The 18,983-nt window shown below is 45.5% G+C and overlaps 1 protein-coding gene across 2 annotated transcripts; it reads left to right on the forward strand.

Annotated features, from left to right (window-relative positions):
• Positions 1 to 892: 892 nt before the first annotated feature.
• Positions 893 to 13,546, forward strand: abi3a (ABI family, member 3a). Of its 2 annotated transcripts, XM_085272393.1 has the most exons (12): positions 893 to 1,089; positions 1,739 to 1,900; positions 2,003 to 2,173; positions 5,812 to 5,988; positions 8,378 to 8,436; positions 8,537 to 8,590; positions 8,838 to 9,121; positions 11,576 to 11,719; positions 12,159 to 12,293; positions 12,778 to 12,879; positions 12,978 to 13,103; positions 13,178 to 13,546. In XM_085272393.1, the coding sequence occupies exons 2-12, from the start codon at positions 1,769 to 1,771 to the stop codon at positions 13,339 to 13,341; spliced, it is 1,548 nt and encodes a 515-aa protein (XP_085128519.1). In that variant the 5' UTR covers positions 893 to 1,089; positions 1,739 to 1,768; the 3' UTR covers positions 13,342 to 13,546. The 2 variants fall into 2 exon arrangements, with proteins under 2 accessions (XP_085128519.1, XP_085128520.1); XM_085272394.1 differs by lacking the exons at positions 12,159 to 12,293; positions 12,778 to 12,879 and having other exon boundaries at positions 903 to 1,089.
• The last annotated feature ends 5,437 nt before the right edge of the window (positions 13,547 to 18,983 follow it).

Below are 18,983 nucleotides of genomic sequence, written 5' to 3' on the forward strand. Positions count from 1 at the left end.
TCTGCACTCATATGTGATCCACTGTTGATCTGCACACAGCTGTTGTCACGAACGTCACACTTGCTTACATCACTGTCGTGAGACATTCTCGCAAAAAATATCACGGTTTTAGTAACGCAGTAACGCAGCGTTCCTACGGGAAAGTAACGGTAATCTAATGACCGTTTTTGCAATAGTAATCCCTTACTTTACTCGTTACTTGAAAAAAGTAATCAGATTACAGTAACGCGTTACTTGCATTACTGCCCATCTCTGGTAGACATAGATGCTTCCTTCACTCCTCTTTCAGACCATCTGTCCTCTCTGTCCAACAGGTGAACATTGGCATCCTCAAAGAGTGACCTTTGACCTTTAGATGCAGATGGACTGCTGAGTCTTGTCCCGTGGAGGTGGCTCTTCTATGTTGTGGCTGTTTGGTGTCTCCAGTGTAGTCTGAGCACTCCTCGCTGCTCTGCACAGCTACGTTGTTGAGTTTGTCTTTGTGATGAACCAGTTTATGTCTTTGTGTGTTGCTGGGTCTGAAGTACACTGGCATGTCGTGCTTGGAGAAGACTCCCCTGAGTGTCTCTGATAAACCTCAGTCAGTGATCACGATGATGTTTTGTTTCTCCATAGTTGGTGTCTGATCTTTTTTACTGTGGATCGTTTTTTCTAATGCACTCTGATAACCCTGCTACAGTCTGTTACTGTTATTAATACTTTCACTTTGTTTCATAGCTTTTGAAACATCTTGCCCAGCTTAGTTTTTCCTAAATTGTAACTTATGTCCTCACGCTGATGTGAAACGGGAAGTGGTTTATACTGAGCAGGTCTGCACACAGAGGTGCAGATGGGCGCAGGAGTGCTGCCTCTCACCCATATGTGGAAACTGAAGTGGGGCCGGTCTGGGTGACGGCTGTTGTTGGTGGCCCGGTACAGCAGAGGAGTGAGCCCTCGCGCTGTCACACAGGATCTCTGTGTGCTCAGCGCTGCAGCAAACATGAAAGTTGGAGCTGCACGGTGAAGTTTCACAGAATCACATGGGAGGAGGCTTCATCACAGCTCCGGCTCATCAGACGGCTGCTGGTGACTTTCTGCACTTTTCTTCAGGTACGGTTCTTCCTCTATGGTTGTGAGATATAAATCTGCTGCTTTCTGTGTGTTATTCAGATCAATATTCTAATATATTGATCAGCGTGCCTTCATCAGACTCAAACTGATTTATGTTTTAGAGTGACTGTCCCTCACACCTACAGTCACAGCACGTCAAAGGAAAGACGTTTTTCCACTGCACTCTGATTAACAGCACGCTGTTTGGCTCAGATGGTCGAGCAGAGCAGCTACTGATCGAACGTTGGTGGTTCAATCCTTGGCTTTCCCAGTCTGCATGCTAAATATCCTTGGGCTAGATAGTAACCCCAAGTTGGCCCACGGTGCGTGACTGTAAATGTTGGTGAGATTGCACTTGAGGTTAGAAGTGCTTATATGAATGGGTGAATGAGGCATGTTGTATACAACGCTTTCAGTACTCCAGGAGAGCAGAAAAGCGCTATATAAGAATCAGTCCATTTACTCTTGCTTACAGCATGTTTCTATTGCACTCTACTCTGATTAACAGCACTTTTCTATTGGACTCTAACAGCAATTTTCTGACTATCTCTCACTGAAATGGCCCAGTTTAGTCACTTTGTTTGATCCCTGGTTCTGGTTGGTTCTTATTGCTCTCTGGTTTCTTCTGCATGTTTGTGCTGCTCTTAAGGATTAGTTTGTAGAAGCTGAGCTTGGAATCATGAAGGATCAGAACTTAAACGAGGATGTGATGAAGATCCTGGAAGAAGCTCCTAATGCCAGAAAAGCTCTGAGGGAAAACTACGACAATCTGCTCAATGTGGCCGACTACTGCTACAACAACTACATACAGGTACTAATCAGGAGCTAGTCTTTGTTCTAAGCTAAGCTAACAGTTTCCCTTTGCCTCCAGCCCTTTTGCCAAGTTAGGCTAACCATGATGTGTCTCTATCAGGCTGGTGAGGGCAGTGTGAAGGCATTGGAAGAAACAAAAAAGTTCACCACCCAATCACTGGCCAGCGTCGCTTACCAGATAAGCACTCTGGCCAGTGGCGTCCTGAGTCTACTCGATGCCCAGACCAATCAGCTTCGCCACATGGAGTCGTCTATCAACCTGATTGGTCAGGTAGGCCCCACCCAGTCCATGGTGCTGATTGATGGTTAAAATAAGACAGGGGTCTTGGACTCCAGGCCTTGAGGGCCGGTGTCCTGCAGGTTTTAGATGTGTCCTTGATCCATCACAGCTGATTTAAATGGCTAAATGACCTCACATGTATAAAGCTCTGCAGAGGCCTGGTAATGAACCAATCATTTGATTCAGGTGTGTTGACCCAGGGTGAGATCTAAAACCTGCAGGACACCGGCCCTCGAGGCCTGGAGTTCAAGACCCCTGAAATGAGAGATCCTGTTTTCCTTTCAGGATAAGAGTGTAAGCATGATGTAAAGGTCCTGATTAGAGTCTGAAGCTCCTGACCTTTGACCCTCGCAGTGCTGTGGTTTTCACCTTAGGCAGAAAACACAAAGTCTACTCCACAGGGGGCGCTGCAGGGAGGAGGGGCTGTTTTGTTTTTTTTTCAAACAGAGAGTTTGGTTTTCTATTTTGGAACAAAGGCTACGTTCACTCTGCAGGTCTTGATGCTCAATTACGATTTTTTGATCAAATCTGATTTTTTTGTCTGCTTGTTCACACTACAAATAAAATGTGACAGCAAACGCGCTCTAGTGTGAACGCTCAAAGCGGCCGCATGCGCAAAAGAAGACGTCACACACAACGCGCTCAGTTTAGACCCAGACCAACAGTATTGTTTGACTGATGGCCTTAATATAAAGACTTGTTTCGGACTTAACGTTTCCCAATTTTTGCTTTAAGTTATTTTGTTATTTACATAACAATGTAAATAACCTAATAATGATCCTTATTGCTGTTTTAGAGGAGCGGTGTGTCTAGTTGCAGATTTCTGTCAGAATCTGCAGATTATACAGTACAAATAAAATGTTCACGTTTCTCCAACGTTGTTCCCAGCAGTTTCACTGACATCTACACTGGATGGCCAGGAAGCGTTCGCGATGTCTTCTCCGGCGCTGATAATTGGCGTCTGTCTTGTGTCAGTGACGTAAAAGACGGATTTAATGCGACATGACCATCAAACAGCAGTCGCTTTCTAAAACATCAGATATGTATCGGATTCAGCACCACATACAAAAGTGACCCAGATCGGATTTGAAAATATTGGATTTGTGCCGTTCACACTGTCATAGCACGATCGGATTTGGGTCGCAGAGGGTCAAAAAAATCGGATTTGATGCGCTTTCGCCTGCAGTGTGAACGTAGCCAAAGTGGTCAGGCAAATGACAATATTGAAACTATCATATCACAAACTATCGTTTATGAAAACCTGGAAGAGTTTTAAAAGAAAAAGCTAAACCTGATCATACCCTCTGAACAACTTACTGAGCTCGGGGTCAGAGTCACAGTCGGTATAAGTTATGGACGGCTCTTCTGTGTCTGTAAAAACAAGCCGATGCTGAAGCAGCTGGATAGTGTATCGGGGCGAGACCACACACCTTTGGAGAAGAAGTTGCAAGTTCGATTCCCTTCTAGTATCCAGTAAGGGCCCTGTCTAGGCTCCCCATGCCAAACACCAATCCCTGAAATTGCGTGGCTACGTATGCAGCCTTTCCGCAGCTCGGACATGACGCATTTCACTGTATGTTGTACTCTATGTGAGTGTCTTACACCTGCATTTTCTCTAATGTCCAGCAGGGGACCACTACTCTGAAGTCTGCTTTCATAGAAGTATATGGGAAAGTGAGCCTCACCTGATTCTGAGCTCAGTGAACTGTTTCACGTTTCAGGTCCTTCAGAATAAACGTGAAGTCCATGTTGTAAATGCCGGTTTTTCGAAGAGTCAGATCCCACGGTAGCAGAGCACCGGAGACCTCTACCCATCCTGCCTCTCACCCTGGGATGGGTAGAGGCTAATAGTATCCGGTTGTTAAGTGATGACGTGACGAATCCTACTTCCGGGCCTAAAGTAGTCTGCGTTTAATATGGCTTTTGTGTTGTTAAGATGTTTAATGTTTTGTATTTTCTTCTATTTAATCTCAAAAAGCTCCTAAAACAGTCAGTGATCACTGTTGACCTCCCTCGGCTTTTATTTCCGCTAATCATTTATTTAAGCTCAGTTTTTAAAACCTTAGGATGTAACTACAGCCCAGCCCATGCAGCAGTATATGAATGACTAACCTCGTATTGTGGATGGATTATCTCAGTTGTTCTCCTGGCTGAAGTTTGGTCCTTTTACAGCATCCTGCCATGCGATTACATTTGTTCCTGACCACCGAGAACACTCACGTTAACTTTTATCGAGTGGAAAAAAAGTTAGCTTGTTTATATTATGCTAACATAGCTGTGTCGCTAGCTGTCACGTAGCACATCATTATATACCAGCTAGCCCAACTTCAGTAACCCTACAAACGTCACTGCTGTTTAGTTTTCTGTCTTCATTTATGTTGGAAGTGATAACAGAGCTGTACGTTTTAATTTGTTTCCAAAACCCCGCAGTCAGGACATGCTATATTGTATTTAGATAGAAGCTAGCGAGCTAACTCCCTGCTAACTTCTAACTCCGTTAAATGTCATAAATTCCGTTTTCATGGATGCCTGGATGTTAAACTCAATTGTTACACCTGGTAGAGCAGAACGCTGATCATTTTATTAAAGATGAAAGACTTTAGACAGTTTTTAACTCTCAGTAATGCCACAGTGATCGTTTGATATATGGACCTGCAGCGGAGTTTAGGCCCAGACACGGCTAGTGACGTCAGACTGAACGACCGGATAGCATTAATTATATACCACAGTAGGCTGAAATATTCACATTTAGAAACGATGGGTGGACGGGCGGGTGTCACCCATGAAATGTTAGAAGCTTTGAATTTGAAAAAGAAGTAGGAAATGTCGAGTGCATATAAACAGTGTAATGCAGTAAGTGTAACAGAGTGGGAGGTTCTAACAGACTGAAGGTGATTGGTCGCTGTCCTCCAGCAGCACTACACCTGATTTAAGATAAGATAAGATAAGATAACCTTTATTAGTCCCACACGTGGGAAATTTGTTTTGTCACAGCAGGAGTGGACAGTGCAAAAGTTATGAGGCAAAAATTAGAATACAATAAGAATAAATACAGTACACAGCTGTACAGAATAGAATAAAATAAAATACTATATACAGTAGAATAAAATAAAATAAATATACAATAAGATAAAAATAGAATACAAATACAAATACTATATACAACTGAGTAAAAATACAACGATGACAGAAAGGATTATTGCACTTAGTATTATTGCATATGTATAGATGTGTGTGCTTGATCAGTTAAAGTCTTTATTATGGAGTCTGACAGCAGTGGGGAGGAAAGACCTGCGAAATCTCTCCGTCCCACACCGTGGGTGCCGCAGTCTCCCACTGAAGGAGCTGCTCAGTGCTGTCACACATTTAAGCTAGCATCAACACAAAGCTGTGTTTCACATTACAGACTCAGTGCATCAGAGACGTATGAGCAGTATGACGTATGATTACAACCTCTTCAAAGGTCAGAGGTCACCTGTTTCTCCCTGTGTTTGTCTATGATGCCGTCACATTCACTGAAGCTCATGGTTTCTGCAGCGCAATAAATTTAAATGGAGCCACCATGTTGGACTTGCGCACACTGACCTGGTCCAGACGCGGGTCCATTAACCTCTGACCTTTGTCGTCAGACCGTGGACATGCACAAGGAGAAGGTTTTCAGGAGGGAGATTGGCGTGTTCACGGTGGTGAGACGAGTCCCACGCAGCCACAAGATCCTCCCTCCCACCAGCATGCAGCCACGCCCATCATACAGCCGCAAGCCAATCAACTACCAGCAGCTGGACAGTCTGGGCCACGGCATGAAGGTAACACACACAAACACAACCTGTGACATCAGCAGATGACTTCCAGGATTTGCTCTGTTTTATCCACATCCTAAAATCCAGCAGAGCTGCTCTTTGGTCAGGTGATGTGAGCTTGTGCACAGTGACAGGTGTGGCCGGTGTGGGAGGCGGAGCTCTCGGTACAGTGTTTCAGTATTTCAGGCCTTTGTGGCCTTTGAAGCTCTGAAGACATGAGAGGGAGGCTCTGCAGCAGCTGGTGTGAAATCAGACACGGGAAAGCAGAAGTGACGCTCTGCTCTATGTGCTGCTTTCGCGATGCTAGCAGGAAGTGTCTGAACCACAGAAGCAGAAATGACTGTGCAGTGAGACTTCCTCCTTCAGATGTTGGGTCACCTCTGTAGGCTGCAGCGTTCTCGTGCAGGTTTAGTTTCATCTGTAACATCCTCTGTTTCTGTTCGGGAAAAGATGAGACTCGTAGCACAAATCCATAACAGTCGAGATGTCTGTGAAGGTTCTCAGTCATCCAGGTCATCGTAGTCTAAGGAGCTTGCAAAGAAAAGCGTCTGGACTTCTTTAAGTTGCTTGAAGACGTTTCACCTCTCATCCGAGAAGCTTCTTCAATTCTAAGGTCAAATGGTGGAGAGTCCCAGATATAAGCCTAGTGGGAGTTTCCCCCCACAGAGGGACAAAAGGACCCCTGATGATCCTCTAATCACATGAGCCAAGGTGTGAAACTGGGTGTGGGTCCCAATCAGCCAGGGTTTCGGGTGTGTTCATTGTGAAACCTGGCCCCACCCTATCATGTGATTTCCTGAGGTCAGATGGCCCAGGATGTGAGTGGGCGTTAAGGCGTCTGGGAAGGATCTCAAAACTGGATTATAGATGGCAGAGAGTTGGTGTAAACCCCGCCTCTGTTAAAAGATGGTCGCTCACAGTGGACGTAGATGCTTCTTTCACTCTTTCAAACCATCTGTCCTCTCTGTCCAAAATGTGAACATTGACATCCCTGAAAGAGTGACCTTTGACCTTTAGATGCAGATGGACTGCTGAGTCTTGTCCTGTGGAGGTGGCTCTTCTGTGTTGTGCCATGCGCTTGTGAAGAGGCTGTTTGGTCTCTCCAATGTAGAGGTCTGAGGATTCCTCGCTGCACTGTACAGCAAACACCACGTGTAAGCTGTTCAGCTTTATAACTTTATAAAGTCAGCAAAGAGGCAGAGAAAAGAAGACCAGACACCAGCGAGGGAGGATAAGAAGGACAGACGCAACAACACTGTCATCCCCTATGTAGCCGGTGTATCAGAGAAACTCAGGAGAGTTTTCTCCAATCATGACATCCCGGTGTATTTCAGACCCAGCAACACGCTCAGACACAAACTGGTTCACCCGAAAGACAAAACGCCAAAACACAAACTTAACAATGTGGTGTTTGCTGTACAGTGCAGCGAGGAATGCTCAGACCTCTACATTGGAGAGACCAAACAGCCACTTCACAAGTGCATGGCACAACATAGAAGAGCCACCTCCACAGGACAAGACTCAGCAGTCCATCTGCATCTTAAGGATAAAGGTCACTCTTTCGAGGATGCCAATGTTCACATTTTGGACAGAGAGGACAGATGGTTTGAAAGAGTGAAAGAAGCATCTATGTCCACTGTGAGCGACCATCTTTGAACAGAGGCGGGGCTTACGACACCAACTGTCACATTTGTGGAGATTTTTAATGTTGCTGTGCTGCACACACATAAACATCACATGAAGGATGACCGTATTAACACAAAGCACTGCAACAGCCCGACTCTCAGCTTTTTGTCAAACACATTTTTATCTTGAGAGTAAAAAAAGACAGAAAGAGGGTGAGAGTTTCTCACATCAGCTGCAGCAAGCGCCGCACACTTCCTGTCTGCTGTCGCCTTCTCTGTGCAACACGAAGCTCTGCTCAGGTCACAAAACAGCAGCAACAGCAGAAGAAGAAGAAGAAGAAGTGCTTCTAAAATAACTTTAACACATTAACCACACACACTCACACACACACATTTGCTGTTCTGTCTTTGTGAGGACCCACATGCACACAGCACCTTCTCAGGCCCCTGACCATGAATCCACAAATGTTTCATTCACCCAGACAAAACAACTCCCCCCCCATTCCAAACTGTCCTCACAGTGCGGTGATGCCCCTCCACCCCGGTCCCCACTCACATGTGCACGCACACACACACACACGCACGCACGCACGCACGCACACACACACACACACACACACACACACACACACACACACACACACACTCTGGGAGCCTGGCATCTTTGTTGAGCGTGGGAAAATGTTCAGAGAGACTAATTAGTGCTGCAGCAGCCTGAGAGGCTCCATTGATGCTCACATTGGTTTCTGTGTGTCCCCCCCTCCCTGCAGGTCTCTGGGAAACAGTCGGACAAAACCGGAACGATCCGCAAACACGGCGCCTCCATCAGGTTTACTTTAGTTCTACTGTGTTTCTATTCAGAGCTCCTTCTGCTTTCACATCAGCATGCTCAACAGGAAGCTGAGCTTTCGTGTGTCTGTGTGTTTCAGGCCCAACAAAGCTCCAGAGGCAGTCCAGTGCCCTGTGGTGCCCCCTGCTGGCGGGTAATAACCAGACACCTTCAATCCTCCGCAGCTTTAGGTCTGGTTTTAGGGTCAAGACCTCAGTTTAGCCCTGAGCTCTGACTGCCGCATCACAGAGCCTTCAGTTCGAGCTCAGGGCTGAAACCTGACTGCTGCTGCCCGAGGTTAAAGGAAGTCAAACCCACTGATGGGACAAACACAGTATCAAACAGCAACTCCAATTTGAACTTCATTTATCAGCTTTAATGTTGAAAAGTTTGTTTTTCAGCTCCAGCTTTGGGAAACCTGTAGCTCCACCCACCATTCCCACCACCTGGCAGGCACCGCCTGAGGCTGACATCATCACCACGCTGCTGGACGATGCCCCACCTCCTCCTCCTGCTCTCATTGAGATGCCAGTTCCAGATGGCGCCTTGGCCTTGCCTCCCCCACCTCCTCTTCCTGGTTCATCGGGAGATATATTAGCCCCACCCCCCCCTCCTCCTCCCCCTCCTCCACCCTTTTCAGGTGCTAGTGCTCCACCACCAGCTCCACCCCTCAGCCTTGAGACAGGTGAAGACAAAACAGAAAAATGTTTTTTGATGATGCCATAGCAACTATAAATCAGTTAGAAATGCACAATTAGTTAATCCTGGTTTAGTTAATCTCTGATAAGCAGGTTCATTCATAGCTATGTCTGGATTAGTTAAGCCTGGACTACTTTACCCTGTATCAGTGTGGTTGGTTTAGTTAAACCAGGGGTCGCCAACCTTTCTGATGGCGAGTGCCATTTAAAATTTCCTGAGAAGTCAGTGTGCCATATGATTCCATAACAATAAATTTAATAACGCTCTTTGAACAGTCACACACTATATAGAACCACTTTATAGAATTATGTTTGTTTGCAGATGTTGGCAGCTGTCAGCGAATAGTTATCAGCTATTTGGAAACAAAAAAAGACTTTTTATCCATAACAGCAAATGAACTGTACAACAGAAAATACAAATGCTATTTATGGTCTCCTCACAACAATGATAAGAAAAATAAACTGGGCCAATATGGCATGTTTGTTAATACAGAGACACACATGTTAATGTGATCTCTGGTCTCCCACTCAGAGACACAGGTCTCCCAGTGTCCAGCATTCAGACGGCTACCTGAGGACTCATGTGAGAGAAAATCTGCTACACAGACATGTAGAGCCAAATACTGTCAATAAGGCCTCTGCAATGTTCTGAAGACAGTTAAACTTGTCAGGTAGTTCAATTCACTTCAATTCAATTTTATTTATATAGCGCCAAATCACAACAAAAGTCGCCTCAAGGCGCTTCATAGATACAGAGAAAAACCCAACAATCATATGACCCCCTATGAGCAAGCACTTTGGCGACAGTGGGAAGGAAAAACTCCCTTTTAACAGGAAGAAACCTCCGGCAGAACCAGGCTCAGGGAGGGGCGGGGCCATCTGCTGTGATTGGTTGGGGTGAGAGAAGGAAGACAGGATAAAGACATGCTGTGGAAGAGAGACAGAGGTTAATAACAGATATGATTCAATGCAGAGAGGTCTGTGAATACATAGTGAGTGAGAAAGGTGACTGGAAAGGAAAAACTTAATGCATCATGGGAAACCCCGGCAGCCTACGTCTATTGCAGCATAACTAAGGGAGGATTCAGGGTCACCTGGTCCAGCCCTAACTATATGCTTTAGCAAAAAGGAAAGTTTGAAGTCTAAAACTGAGTAGGTGATGTCCAGCAGGTGAACATGCAGCTCCATGAACACGCACAGCTGTGGATTCCAGCTGCTTCGATGTTGCATTAACTGGCATTAACTCAGCCAGTTAATGCGAGACAAATCCAGCTGCTCATTAAAGATTTCTGGTTTGATCAGAAAAGAAAACATTGGTCCAAACACCTGAAAGTCCCAAAAATGCATTGTGTCTACAGATGTATCCATGTATCTCCGTGGTGCTGATGCTGTGCTGAGCCGACAGCTCCTGAAGCTTTTGAAGTGTCAGAATGTGGAAAGCTAATAACGTCCCTCTCACCAGTAGGCTAAGTTATTTTTAACCAGTTAACCAGTTAACCAGTTACGAATCTGGTACTTGGGGTTGCTAAGATACCGTCATTAAGAAGCGGCACAACTAATGTGTCTATGCGAGCTGATTTGCGATGTTCATCGCTGGCGCGGCCATTTATTTTTTGATGCACCTTCTTAGATTAATTCACTGCGTGTCGTGCCCAGGGCTGGACTGGGACAAAAAATTGGCATTTTGACTAGAGACCGCCCCCCAGGTATTAAAACCATAAAGCCTTTGAATGAAAACAAACGCTGTTGTGACAGTGATGTACAGTCTTGTTGGTATATGTATGATTTCTATACATTTTACATCAGATAGAAACCTTGGTTTTAAGCTTCAGATAATTATTTAATAACAGCAAGACATTTTAAATGAGAATAAGAAAGTATTTCTTTGTGCCCCCCTCTCCCTGTTAATGCCCCACCTGGCTGTAAAAAGTCAGCACAACGAAAATAAACTCCAGCTAAACTTGGTTTATATCTGACCCAGATAGACTGCAGGTCATAACTTCTTACCTGATGTTCAGTTCACCTGACACTCGGACCGGCGGCCGCCTCAGGTCTCTCCTCCTGCCTCCCCTCTTGCCTCCCCTTTCTCTCATCCACCTGCTGGCCTCCACCACTTGCTAATGTTACTGAATCTGTGGAAGCACCGCCATAGCCACCACCAAACAACTGAGTCATTTTTACACACAGACCAGCATCTGGCCAATCCACCACCTTTCATTGTTTATACCGTTACAAAAAAAAAAAATCATCGGCCCACCGAGCAAATGCCCGATTGCCAGTCCAGCTATGGTCATGCCATCAGTTAACCCTTCGTGTGCCAACTGTGGCACGTGCCCAGGATTGCCGACCCCTGAGTTAAACCATTCTTATTCACATCGCACTGTAACCCTGATCAAACTGTGTGACATCATGATGACATCTCGTTTCCTCCCTGTCCTCAGTGGTGGAAGAAAACAGTTTTCCTTGTGCCTCTCTGCCTCCTCCTCTTCCTCTTTCTGAAGACGACGGCTTCCCTCCGTTGCCCGGTGACACCGCAGACCTGCTGGCCCCACCCCCTCCACCCCCACCTGACCAGGAGATAGACGGTAGCATTTTTAATATTGAACTGTGTGTGCGTTTCCTGTATAAAGAGACTGAAACATTTAACAATTGTGCAGTTTAACCCAGTTTGGAGCCTTTGAAAGTCTGATATTATGCATATGCAACAACTTTTACTGTGAAGATGAATGAACCACTGGTGCATGTGCAGTTTGATTTTCTAAAATCAGCTTTCCTCGACTCACCGATAAGTCTCAAGATTCTCTGAGAAGGTTCAGGTGAAGAATAAATCAGTGAACACACTTCCTGTGTGATACATGGACAGTCCGAATCATTCACAAATCTGGTATTTTAAAAGACGCCAGAAAGCTTCCATTCCAAAAATGTGCAGTTTAAGTAGCCCTTTCTTCTTCTGTGGTGCTTTTTGTCAGCCTTCCTTTGCTTTGTTTTTCTCCAGTCTTTTCTTTTTCTGTGGTTCTTTTGCAGTGACCCTCCCATCCAGGAGGAGTCACCGCCGTCACTCACCCCCAGCCACTCGCTCTCTCTCTCTGAGGGTCCGCTCAGGCCCCGCCTCTCGCTGCCGCTATACCCGCTCTCTGTTCCTGCCTACTGTCCAATCACGTAAGCACAAAGTCGGGGAGCTACAGGTCTGAGAAGTCATGAGGTCCTTGAAAGGGTTCTTGAATATCTTTCAGGGCCATAAATGTTCCTTAATAATGTTCCAGGAGTTCCAGGCCTTTATTTGCCCACTATTCATTTCAATCCAAACTTTATTAGGAATCTGTCGCGGTCCTGATCAGCGACAGTGTGAAAGATGGACGTAGCTAAAGCGCCTTATAGCTGCATTGTTTTTAATGGCCATCAGGGGGCGACACCGTTTCTTTACTTCTGTCATCGACTGTTCGGGCACTGAACTGGCTAACAAATTACAGTTTACATATCATTAACCAATGAGGCTGCAGTTTCACACTCAGACCCGCCCTTTGAGGCTTCAGAGCAGGACTTGACTAACTGATGGCTGATGTCATTGTAACGGCGTCCATCTTTGGTACTGCCTGTGGTCTCAGACGATCACGCCTTCATCATACTTTTTTCTGTCTGTCAGTCATGATTCCCCCACCTCCCCCCTATCCTCCCCCCTGTGCTCCGCCTCGTCTTTCCTCCTCTTCATCTCGGCTCTGCTTACCTGCTCGTCTCGAACACCTGGGTAAGACGAGAACTCTGCTGCCAGCATGCCGTACTCTTAGAGGTAGTGCTTTTGTAGAATTAGAACATTAATACGCACCTGCCTCCTCACCCTCGTAGATCTGGAGATCCCAGCCCCACCTCCTCCGCTCTCATTGGATGATATGGCGAGGTTTGATGACATACCGCCCCTCCCACCTCCGGTGGATTACGACACCAACGCCCCTCCAGATTACATTGAGAAAGGTACTGAGGTGACTGTGATGACATCATTCCTACAGTCTGTGGCTTGTCTAACTGCAATTCCTTTTTGTGTCCAGTGAGGGCGCTGTACAGCTATGAGGCTGTGAAGCCCGATGAGCTGTCCTTCACTGAGGGCGACATCATCTACCTGACTCAGCGCCATGAGGACGGCTGGTATCAGGGCGTCCTGAACGGCAGACAGGGCTACTTCCCTGAAAACTACGTCGAATCATGTGGCTAAATGAAGCCCCGCCCCCTCATGTTTAACAGCCCCACTGTAGCATCCACTGAATGATTGTTAATGTAGGGTAACTTGTTGCACACCTCGGATCAGGTAGACTTCTCTGTTCTTAGCTTCTGGTTGGTGTCCCCACACCTGAGTGATTAACGCTTTGAGCGCTCGTACAAATCCTGTGATTAATGAAATAAAGTTTTTTCTTCTCAAAGCAGCAGCCGTGTCCCTCCCTGCAGTGTGTCCTCTGTCCTTCAGAGGGCGCTGCTACTGTTCGGTCTCTCTGTCTTCCTGTTTGTTTCTCAGGGGCTTCAGCGTTCAGACTTGTTTTGTCTGATTTGTCTCGTCTTTCAGATAGAATAGAATAGAATAACTCTTTATTGTCATTGTTACAAAAACGATGAAAGGCAGTTTGGCATCTCTCCACGTGTTTGAAGTACACAATAGTGTGAGTATTTACACAATACCACAGATAAATTTACACTTACACAAGAAACATATGTACAAGTTATAGATACACTTGCATACATACAACTTTTGCACAAGTTTTGCAAACAACAAACAAAGTTATTTGCATCCATTTACCTTTTACCTTGATTTTTTTAAATAACCATTTCAAACTATTTACAGAATAATCAGCTGTTCTTCAATAAGATGCCAAACAAATTATTTGTGCCACTCCAAAAATGTAATTTCTGTCCACTATAAAGGAGAACATCACAGCCTGATACCTGCAGGTCTGACAGCAGCAGGCTTATCACTCCTGTTTCTACCTGGAGACAGCAGTCGCCTCATTGTTCTGACCAGTGTTGGGGAAGTTACTTTAAATTAGTAACTTAGTTACATTACTAGTTACTTCTATCAAAAGTAACTCAGTTACTTCAAGTTACTCGTTACTTTCAAAGTAACTAGTTACTAGGGAAAGTAACTTTGGTTTTACTCAGAATTCTCTTGTTAATGTGTTGCTTCCGTAACTGGATACCGAGCAACACTGCCAGTCTTCTAGCTTGCTTACATGTTAGCACTATCCTGCCACATAAAAAAGGATCCTGGTGTTATTTGTCTCTCAGAAACAGTTCGTAACTTCAACTCATCCATGTCACCTAAAAGGTAAACCTGTTTCTCCATCACAGCTCTGATGATTCAGTAAGGACATCTCCTGGTTTCATCTTCATGTTTCCCTCTCACCACATATCCAAACCGACATCATGACCAGCAGCTTTACAGCTGTGGCTCCAGCAAACATCAGCTGATACTAGAAATTAATATTAAATCAATTCTAACAATAGCTGATCAAACGTGCTGCTGTTGTTTAGCGAGACATCCGCTGGTTTCCTCTTTATGGCGCAAAGTGGACGATAAACAAACAAGAGAGAAAAGCCGATCAGCTGATCATTGTTCAGTTTAATGATTGAAGTAGAAACAGGAGAGGGAGGGGAGAGGATGAGAGAAGAAGAGGCAGCTGTGCAGCAAAGACACAGAATAAATCCAGCTTTGTGTCTTTTTCCATCCTAGCTGAAGTCCGGGACAAACTGTTCCTTTTCACCTCAATACGAAACGCGTAATATTAACTCTGAATACCAGAGGATTCCGTTTTTTTACAGGATGGTTGGCAACTCTACTAAGTTCAACATCAGTAACATCATAACACCCACCCAGCTGTGCAGAAACTCCGTCATGCTAGCTAGGATGCAGTACGAAAAAGTCAGCACAACGAAAATAATGCGGATGATGTGTTGCTTTTTCTGCAAAGCATACAAACCAACCTCTCTGAGGTAATTACTCTAATAAACTGGTTTTCAAGAGTTTCAGATTATTCAATTAACTGGCCAAAATCTACAGTTCTCCCCATTAACTGCTCCTTCCATAATTCTTCCTCTGCCCCACTGCAATCCGGAAATATTAAATATTTAGGTATTAATGTTTCTCCTAAGCTTTCAGACTTAACTAAATTAAACCACATCCCACTTCTAAAGAAAGTAGAAGGCGATCTGACTAGATGGAAATCTTTACCCATATCACTCATGGGAAGGGTCGCCACTATAAAAATGATGATCTTGCCAAAAATAAATTACTTATTGATAGGTTTGTAGCTTGAACCCATCCGCTGGAACGTTGAAGACAATATAATTACACTGCAAAGCAAGACACAAGTAGGCAAAGTTCTTCATGTTACTCGTGCACGGGAGAAAACCGAAGAGGCGCGTTCCCTCGCCTGACCCCAGTTGCTCTCGTCCGTTCTCCCGTACCACTGCTCTTTTATTGAGGTTACATGAATATGCATAAATTCATTAACATATGACGTCTACATACACACAAAGAGTACCTTTGCCTGTGTGTGTGTGTGTGTGTGTGTGTGAGGTCAAGATGTGACCCTGTGAAGACTCCCCAAAGCTGGTGCCAGGACGTCTGAACAAAAGGCTCTTATACTCAAACAGATATACGTGTGTTTGCTATACCATAAATCAATAAGGAGAAGATAAACTCTCCTAGGGAGTGTGATCCATGCCAGGACACTCTGAGTAGAGGAATGTATGCACCCCCCTCTACACAGAGTTAATAGGATGAGACATCCTTTCAATCTACAATTGATTATACACTTCTAAGCATATGTAGTTAAATATTTCTAAGCATAAATGACAATCAACAATACAAAATCTATCACTTATTTTTGATGATCCCTAACAAACCATCACAAGATTGGTTCAGATCTCTGGATTCATATATTTCCAAATTCCTTTGGAAAGATAAACCCCCGCGTATCAGCTTAAAAACGCTACAAAGAACCAAGGATAGAGGAGGATTAGATCTGCCTAATTTTCACCAATACTTCTTAGCCAACAGGCTTCAGTTCATCTCAGAATGGTCAAAACATACCTTCTTAGATGAGCCCTGGCTAGATGTTGAACAGGCACTATGCAAGGATCTAGAGATTTCAGACCTACCATTTATGAATGCTTTAAAAGTATCAACATCAGCTTCTCTCTGACAGCATGGTGGGAGTTTCTAAAAATAACGGAGTCTTCATTAGTCTTCATTAATCCCATGCAAACGTACACCTATCTGGAATAACCCTGACATATTACAAAACAATAATATGATTAATTTCCCAGAATGGAGTTGTAAAGGAATTAAATACTTAGAACATATATTAGAGGGAACAGAATTTATTCCATTTGACAGACTAGTTGCACAATATGGGATCAACAAGACAAGATTTTTAGAATATCAACAAATTAAATCCATAGTAAAAAAGAAATGTAACCTCAGTCAAGTTGAATTACAAACACCACCAAGTGCGGCACATTTCCTTTTTTTTTTTTTTTTTTTTTTTTTGTGTCCCGTTTGGATCTTTAGCATCAGAATTGTTGTCTTAAGGCCAAGAAAGATGCCAAGCGGATTTATTTTACCAAGTGGATCATCATGGCCTTGCCATATTGGTCCATTTGATTGACCTTTATTATAATTATGAATTTATTTTATTTTCAGTTGCTACAAACGGGACAGACATGACTGGGGGATAAGACAGGGAGAAAGAATGAAAGAAAGAGAGGGAGAGAAAGAAAAACAGAGGGGAGAAGAGACGGTGAGAAGGGGGGGAAGAAACAAACAAACAAAAAACAAAAACACCTGGATCACCTGTATGGAGAAAAAAAACAGAAGAGAAAGCAAACAACAAAGAGCAACATAATAAAAAAAAACGGCACCATCACAATAAACTAGCTAGCAGTAGATATCAGTAGATACTAAATAATAAACGATATTGTGCAGCACGCAAGATAGACAGCGCACAATGTGCTTTGAGGCAGCAGCCAAGAAAGCTGTAGTCCGCGTCTGTGAATACCCGTGTGTACACCTGTGTGGATCAGCATGCTTGTATTCCAAAGGTTTCTCCATGTAACGATCTGCTAGGGAGTGTGGGGAGCCACAGCCCCGCCCTGCAGGGTATGAAGCAGGTATGGAGGAGATCAAAACTCCAGACATCCAGAGGCCCCAGAACACAAGAGACCAAGGAAGACCAACAGAGGGGCAGCCGCACCACTGTCCCAGAAAGAGCTGAGGAGAGCCCCAGATGAGGGCTCACTCAGCAGCCGCGGAGCAGAAGCCAGGGGGAGTTGCAGTGACGCGCCCGTGAGCTCCGCCGGCAGCCAGCTGTGCCTGGCACATTTCCTTACTCTTAAATCCCTCAAATTATTATCTAAAATATACAGAACACTTTCTAAATTAGATGAATCAATATCCCTTCCTATTGCAAAGTGGGAAGCAGATCTATCAGTCAGCTTAGACCAAAACTTCTGGTCTCAGATTTGCTTAAAAACCTTTAAATTGATTAAAAATCCCAGTCTGCAATTAATACAATGCAAAATACTACATAGAGTGCACTATACAGGTCATCGGATGTTCAAGATGGGCTTTACATCTTCCAACAACTGCTCACACTGTCAAGGCAATACACCAGACAATTGCATTCACGCTCTTTGGTTCTGTCCACCAGTGCAGAAGTTTTGGCGCGAGATATGTGAAGACTTATCGAAGTGTCTGAAATGTAACATTCCAACTTCCCCCTTAGTGTGTTTGTTGGGCAGTTTAGATAATGTCACTTCAGAAAAGAATATGGCCCATATGATCTCCACTGCCCTATGCATAGCCAAGAAAACAGTCCTCATGAACTGGAAAAATAAAAATAATCTTAATTCTAACCAATATAGAAATGATCTATTAGATTACATTAGTCTTGATACAGCCTCTGCCACCACATCAGATCAATTGCTCTGGGCTCCTTTGATCAGCTCCATCACCTAGTGGGGGTGGGGGGGTCATAGTTTGGTCCCGCCTTCCCTGCTGTGATTGGTGTGGGGGTAGGGACAGGCTTAGGGCGTCGGGGGGTTCCCCGGAGGCATCTTCCTTGGGGGGCTCAACCCGGGGTAGCGGTCATGTCCGGTTGGGGGCTCTTTTGGCTCTCGGGTGACTGTTTCCTCGTGGCTGCGTGCAGCGGGGCTAGGGGAGGGTCTGTGCTGACGGACGTGGGTTACTGACCTGGTAGCCTGTCTGCCCCTGGGTGGGTCCGGGATGGGCGTGAGGTTCTGGGGGCGCTCCGTCTCTGGGCTGGGGCCCTGGCCGGGCCTCGGGGCCTTGGGTCCTGGTTGGTGTGTTGCCGGGGTTGTGGGCGGGTGGGTGCATGGGGCCCATCCCTGGCGCAGGGTGCCGCCGGTGCGTCGAGCCACCTGGGGGGCTCTTCAACTGGTGGGGAAGATTGTCACACGTTGCAGGAGCTTTCCTCTCCTCAGGAACTCTCTGCAGGAGGGGGAGATACAGGAGAGGTGGAGGAAGATCTCAGCCTGGGTGTTTATTGTCTCATGTAGTCTGGAAGATGAGTGGATGGTGGGGTGGGTGCAGTTTTCTCTGTGGTGGGGTTGGGTGGACTGTCCCGGGCTCTGTGGGGCCGGGGGGCGCTGCTGCGCTGGGCCCCGGTCTGGATGGGCCTGGGCCCCCTTTCCCTGGCGGGTCGCGGAGTATGGGAGTGCCTACTGGGGTCAGCGGGGGAGCTGGCCCCAGGGAGGGGTCACCTGCCCCTCCCTTCCTTCCCTCCCCATCTAAAGCTGCCTCCCTCTCCCCGCTCCACCACAACCACCCACACATGCAGGGCCTTG

This window comes from Mchenga conophoros, linkage group LG4 (assembly GCF_057382185.1).
Source record: "Mchenga conophoros isolate Kocher_MC1m ecotype Shallow Benthic linkage group LG4, M_conophoros_male_GT1.1, whole genome shotgun sequence".
NCBI lineage: Eukaryota > Metazoa > Chordata > Actinopteri > Cichliformes > Cichlidae > Mchenga > Mchenga conophoros.

Excerpts from the sequence above, each read along its gene's own strand:
- abi3a (XM_085272393.1), top strand. The coding sequence starts at position 1,769 with ATGAAGGATCAGAACTTAAACGAGGATGTGATGAAGATCCTGGAAGAA. Across the intron at positions 8,437-8,536 it reads AAACACGGCGCCTCCATCAG|GCCCAACAAAGCTCCAGAGG; the intron begins GTTTACTTTAGT and ends TGTGTGTTTCAG. Across the intron at positions 9,122-11,575 it reads ACCCCTCAGCCTTGAGACAG|TGGTGGAAGAAAACAGTTTT; the intron begins GTGAAGACAAAA and ends CCCTGTCCTCAG.